Genomic DNA, 6,177 nt, shown 5'->3' on the forward strand with positions numbered 1-6,177 from the left:
ATAGTTTTTTTCTTTCTTAAAGTCAAATTTTGACCAGGTTTAGAGAGAAAAATATTTACACCTACAAAACCAAATGCATATCACCAGATATCGTGAGTTGAATGTTCATACTGTATATGTTTAATATTGCAGATATAGATAAATTTTTTCATAAACTTGGCTAAAGTTCGCTAAGTTTGAATTTAAAAAAAAATCTATATACACCACATCCGCAAAAATAAATAATATATACACTACATTATGATACCGAGGGAGTATCATTTTCTTGGGTGATGGGCAAACGGTGGGCCTACTAAGCCTTGTTTCTTCATATGAAGAGTAGTACTCAGGCCGGAAAGTTTTTTTTTTTGCGGGACTACACAGGCCGGAAAGTTAATTTGCTAGCACATAAAGTTCGGCCAAGCTCTCACTGAAAAGAAGTAGTCTCACTCTCGTTCGTTTGCTACAGAGCAAAAGAAGAATATCATGCCACTACTCCAGACTGCGTGTAACACACGTTCTAGACTGAAGAAGGATTCAGGAAGAGTGAGAGCTGAACAAGACAGGTAATTTCAGAAGCCATAGAACTTTTCACATTTTTATTTTCCACGGCTGCCACAATCGTCATCATCATCATTATTCCTCCAATCCCCAATCCTCGATCCACTACTACTGCTACTAAATCAGGATCCCAGACTAGAACCACATGGCAATCGCAGGATGGCCAGATGCAGACACACGAACGTTCAGAGCGGCCACCGCGACTCCACGCACTTGCTTGCTCACTCCCAGATGCCGACCTCCATGAAGCCGTCCTCGGTGGCGCAGCCCCGGAACATGCCGGTACAGTTGAACCCGTAGGCGACCTCGCCGGTGCCGGACACGGCGATGAGCCCCGCAAACCCCTCATCGAGCCGCTCCTTGACGCAGAAGTCTACGGCCTCCTGCAGAGGCAGCCCCTTGTACTCCATGACGGCGGCCACGTCCCGCGCCAGCGTGGAGCGGATGATGGCCTCGCCCTCGCCGGTGCACGACACGGCGCAGTGCCCACACGCGTAGGTGCCGGCGCCGATGAGCGGCGAGTCGCCGATGCGGCCCGTCATCTTGTTCATCAGCCCTCCCGTGGAGGTGGCGGCCGCCGTGAAGCCGTTGGAGTCCACCACCGCGCAGCCCACCGTCTCCGGCGCGTAGATGCTGATGGGCAGCCCGTTCATCACCATGCCGTTGTTATTGCGGTTCTCCGACGCCGCCGCCAGCGCGCTGCACGTGTCGGCGCCGGCGAGCGGGATGCGGTAGTCGAAGAGGATGGTGTTGGCGTCCTTGGCGAGCTTGAGCATGCCCACGTTCTCCTCCGTGATGAAGTAGCTGTTGTCCACAACCTCTAGGCCCTGCAAACACATCAAAATCAGATCAATTTTTTCGCATTCAACAATTAATCTGTGTTTAATCCCGATTAACTCTGGATGCATATAAAGATCGCAGATTCGTTTAAATTGGGGCCACGAGAATCACGGAATCAGATCCAGTTGCTGTCACATGATGGTCGGGGGTGGTGGACCATGTACGGACGACGGATTCGTCGGACGGGGAGCAAGTGGCCTGGTCCCGGCGGGTCGGCACGAGATCCGGCAAGGAATCCATGCCACGGCTGCCCACCACACGGCACGAGTGGTGCACAGGGAGTAGGCGATGCCGTGCACAAGTTTTGGCGGCAGAAACAGAGGCTTACAGTAGCCATCCTAGGTTCATGGATCTGTCACGAGATTCCTATTGGCCGCCACTGCTTGATTTGATTAGCTAACTGTTCGTTTTGAATAATTTAACTAAAAAATGTGCCGGCCACGACAAAGAAAATCATGCACATGCATCGGCCCATTTTCTTTCCTGCATGCGACAAGATGGATTCCTTTGTGCGGCTGCTATGCACGATCTTGACTGAAAACTTTAAGGCTTAGTAGAATTTTAATAGCAGAGGACACATTTAAGTTGGAGAGGCATGGAGATATCGTGAAGGTGCGTAGATGCATGGTTTTGGTAGGTGCGAGGCGGCTGGTGCCACCACGAGACCCATGTTTTTTCCCTTCGCTTTTCACATGTTTTCTTATCCCTTTGATTCTTACTCAAAATGAAAAGTTCATCTATTTGCATCATGATATCATGTACTTCCTCTATAGTAGCCCCTACGTTCCAAATTACTCGTCGCAGAAATGGATGTATATAAAAGTAAAATACATCTAGATACATGCATAATTGCGACAAGTAATTTGGAATGGAAGTGCACATGACTACCAATAGCAAGCCGTAGACAGACAGGTTACGTTGGTGTTGCTTTGAGCTGGATGTGAAATCAACTCGCAGTGCTACTTGGTCCACACATTTCTCCACAGAGCAGGGGACGAAAGGGATACACGCACGTGCATTTTCTTAACTTGCTGTGCTGAGCAAGCTGTATCTTAACCCCAGTGCCCCATACATACATACATACATGCACGAAAAGCTAGCTCAGATAAGCTACATGTATGTATGCCATGTTTACCCAAATGAAAATCCGTGTCTGGAAGGAACGGTCTTTCCCGTGCAAGCTAGCTGCATGCAGATGTGCACTCATGGTGTACCGCACCACAGTGCCCCACACGTCATCGACACGTGTCTCGAGAAAGTGCGGCTGCATGCCATACTACTCCGTCCGTTCCGTCACGTGAACTTTCAATTTAAAAATGTTAATTACCGTCCTGATATATGTTGATTAGATCGCCATGCAGGCAGTTTATGCATTCCTTCTTGAGTGGGGTGCATTTTTTTGGTAGGAACCAGAATTAACCGAGGGTAATCTTAGGATTAATTACCTGCTCGCGTGCGAAATCCTCGGCGCCGTCGAAGGCGAGGTAGGAGTGGGGCGACTTGTCCATGACGCGCCGGGCGAGGGAGACGGGGTTGCGGACCGTCGAGACCCCCGAGACGGCGCCGCAGCGGCGGCCGTGGCCGTCCATGATGCTGGCCTCCATCTCGACGGTGCCGGCGCGGGTGAGCGCGGAACCCCGGCCCGAGTTGAAGCAGGGGTCCGTCTCCAGCTCGCGCACCACGGCCTCCACGACGTCCAGCGCCGCGGCGCCGGCGCGCAGCAGGTCGACGCCGACCTGCAGGCACCGCGCCAGCACCCGCTTGGCTTCCTCCTGCCTGTGCTCCGGCAGGTTGGGGTCCACGCCCGCGCCGCCGTGGATGGCAATGGCCCAGCGCGCCATGCGTGCTGTTGGTGCTGCGGACCTGCGGTGGTGTGCTAGGTGCTAGCCTTGTAGGCACTTGGATCTCTCTCTCTCTCTCTCGCTACGGCCACGTGATGCTCTGCTCTTTCTTGTTCCTCTGTTGGCTCGGGTGTGTTGGAGATGAAGGATGGGAGGTGGGAGGGCGGGGTATTTATAGGGGGAGCGAGGGTGGGAGGGGAGGCTCTTCCGGACGTTTAAAGAATCTTGGGTCCGGTAAGGAGCGGGATTCATTCTTGGCTCCGAAACGGAACGGTATCCGGTACTGCATGCAGGGCGGGATTTGATGACCGTCGCTCCTCGTACTCCCTCCGTTCAGAATTATTTGTCGCAGAAATACATATATCTAGACGTATTTTAGTTTTTACATACATTTATAACGTATTTTAGTTCTAGATACATCTATATCGGAAACAAGTAATTCCGAACGGAGGAAATAGATGCGTGTGGAAAAGGTGCACCTGTAAAGCTACCAAATGAGTTTCGCCAGCAAATGGAAGCAGTAAATAAATGGATTCGGCAGCTTAATGCCAGAGGCTGCGAAATCTTTGTACGGCATTGGCAGGGCATTTCGTTGGTTTCTACTGGTGCAGGTCAATTACCTTACCTAGCACCAGAGTTTGCTCCTAGGACAAAACGAGCAAGGCAAGTTCATGGTAAAAGTGAATACAAGTCAAGAGGAAGATTCAGTACCTCAGATCGATTTATCTACCTATATGTCGTTCCGGTGAATTTACTCCAATAAGCCCCACAAAATATGCATTCATGTACTACTAGTCCTAGAACAAACATCGGGTCAATGCTAAAGATCGACCAAGCAGCTGTTAGTTCGGCCGCCGGCCGCCGGCTGCGACCAACCACCGAGCAAGCGTTACGTTGCTGCTGTGATGGCTGCCGGCGCAGAAGATCCCGGTGGGTCGATTCCCCTTTGTAATCCAGACAAGCTAGAGCGCACAAACTGCAGGAGAATCCACCACGAGATGCGCACAGGTCACGCGACGATGGCGATGGAATCTTTGCGCCGAAATTATCACCTAATCTTGTGGGGGCGCCGTGAAGATTCTACTTACTTACTACCCTTTTTAACACCCAGGATTAACTTTCCTATTATTGACGATCCCGTAAACCAACTTCGATAGCCCGATTCATTTCCCGGGTGAAATTGCTGTCGAGATCACAACAAATCAGATGTGCAGGAATTGCCGAATTATGCAAGATCGTCAGCCCTCAAATCAAGTGCAGTGCCAAACCAGTCGTCGGACCGGGATATTTTTTACAAATTCACGTGTATTGCACTGTATATGTGGAGTCAGTTTCAGTTGCCATTTCTAAATTACCAGCTCCATTGCACCTTTCTTATTTTGACGTGACGAGGAAAGGAAGGTTTGGCATTCCATGCGCCGGTACATTTTTTGTGCCAAACATCGTTGTTCCGGGGGCCACCATCAGCCACAGGGCATATATTACCGACGGCTTGGCTTGGGAGCACCGTTCGATAGAGTACCTTCGCCGTCATCACTCGACACCTGGGCGCCGGTTTACCATTCGTCACCCGAGGCCGAGATAATTTCAGACCAGAAGAATCTGTGACGCACTTGCATCACTTTCGATCCAACCGAGGAAGGCGACGCGCACAGACATGGTCACAAACCACAAACAGCACTCCCCAGCTCCCCGGAGCAATCACATGAGATGATGCATGCATGCACCTGCCGACTGCCATACAAAGTTAACATTGCCTCGGCTAGAAACAAAAGTTACCTCAACCAGTGAGGGCTTCCCATGGCAGTACTACTCGCTAGAAAACCAACAAGTTGTAGGCCACGATGGAATCCAAGTTACTCCAGTGCTTGCTGATCCTCCATGTTAATTAAGTACTTTTTGCAGATAGAATACTGTTGTAGTCACGGCGAGTTAGGGAGGCGAAATTGCATGCGCAGCCCTTTAGAGAAACAAAGGCGAAAGGGAGCTCCACGATGATGTTCATTTCTTTCCGCGAGTGATGTCATGCATCATACATGATACACTTATTGGCGATTGAATCTCTCGAAATCAAACGTACATACTGCAAGTCAAGTGTGCTTGAATATTCCCTTTATCTGCAGGATATGCAGTTTCTCTGCAATACGCAAGATCCATTCAAAACAGGGGATCAAGTGCGTGCTAAAATAGCTACATATTCACCGAAAATTCATGGGCGAGGACGGGCTCGCCTACTCACGGAATCGTGAGTCGTTCCTTCGCTTCCGGATGTTAGGCCGCATGTGTATTTCAGGACGTGTACTGTGGCTTGTTTAATGCAAATAACGGACGTAAGAAACGACGGACATCTACGTAGCAGAGAAGGCGTCTACGAGCTGTACCCACATGTGCATAATGCTGGACGCATGCACGGCAGCACCCCCTCGTCGGTATGGTGGTCGGTCGGACGTCCACCACACACATTGATTTTTTTTAGCAAGATGGTCACGCTTTTTTTGACACCACAAGACGGCCACGCTGGCGATTTTATGGACCCCAAGTTTTGGCACACGAATTTTCAAGTATCTCAACTCAAAAAAGTTCTAAGTATCTAAAACTTACAGTTATGACGTTCAAAGTTTCTGAAAAGTCAATTTTATTGTTCGCTCGCACTAACATTCAGATTTCAATGTTCGCGGTTTTTAAGCTTGCGATTTTATCGTTCACTCGCACTAAGTTTCAATAATTGAAAATTAACATTTTTTTTACAAAAAGTCATCAAAACATATATATATATATATATATATATATATATATATATATATATATATAATGGATCTTATTTGAAAGCCCTTGTCACAAGCAATATGAATCTGAAAATGAAACTTAAATTAAATTTTTGTTAAAACATATAAAAGTTTCAAATTCGAAAGCCAAAATAATGAGGCAGGGGCATTTGGGGTGTTCAGAGACGAAC

At 48.9% G+C, this 6,177-nt stretch overlaps 1 protein-coding gene across 1 annotated transcript; it reads right to left on the minus strand.

Moving 5' to 3' along the window:
- Positions 1-549: 549 nt before the first annotated feature.
- On the minus strand, positions 550-3,223 carry LOC125540022 (putative isoaspartyl peptidase/L-asparaginase 2). The gene is made up of 2 exons (XM_048703592.2): positions 2,826-3,223; positions 550-1,367 (listed from the first exon to the last, which is right to left on the minus strand). Exons 1-2 carry the CDS (start codon positions 3,219-3,221, stop codon positions 762-764), a joined length of 1,002 nt encoding a protein of 333 aa, XP_048559549.1. The 5' UTR covers positions 3,222-3,223; the 3' UTR covers positions 550-761.
- Positions 3,224-6,177: the final 2,954 nt, after the last annotated feature.

The sequence above is a fragment of the Triticum urartu genome, chromosome 2A (assembly GCF_056163025.1).
Source record: "Triticum urartu cultivar PI428250 chromosome 2A, HENAU_Tu73, whole genome shotgun sequence".
NCBI classification, from domain to species: domain Eukaryota; kingdom Viridiplantae; phylum Streptophyta; class Magnoliopsida; order Poales; family Poaceae; genus Triticum; species Triticum urartu.

Bases quoted from the DNA above. Each gene is read 5' to 3' on its own strand.
- LOC125540022 (XM_048703592.2), bottom strand. From the start codon at position 3,221: ATGGCGCGCTGGGCCATTGCCATCCACGGCGGCGCGGGCGTGGACCCC. The intron at 1,368-2,825 runs GTAATTAATCCT...ATGTGTTTGCAG, and splicing joins AGGATTTCGCACGCGAGCAG to GGCCTAGAGGTTGTGGACAA.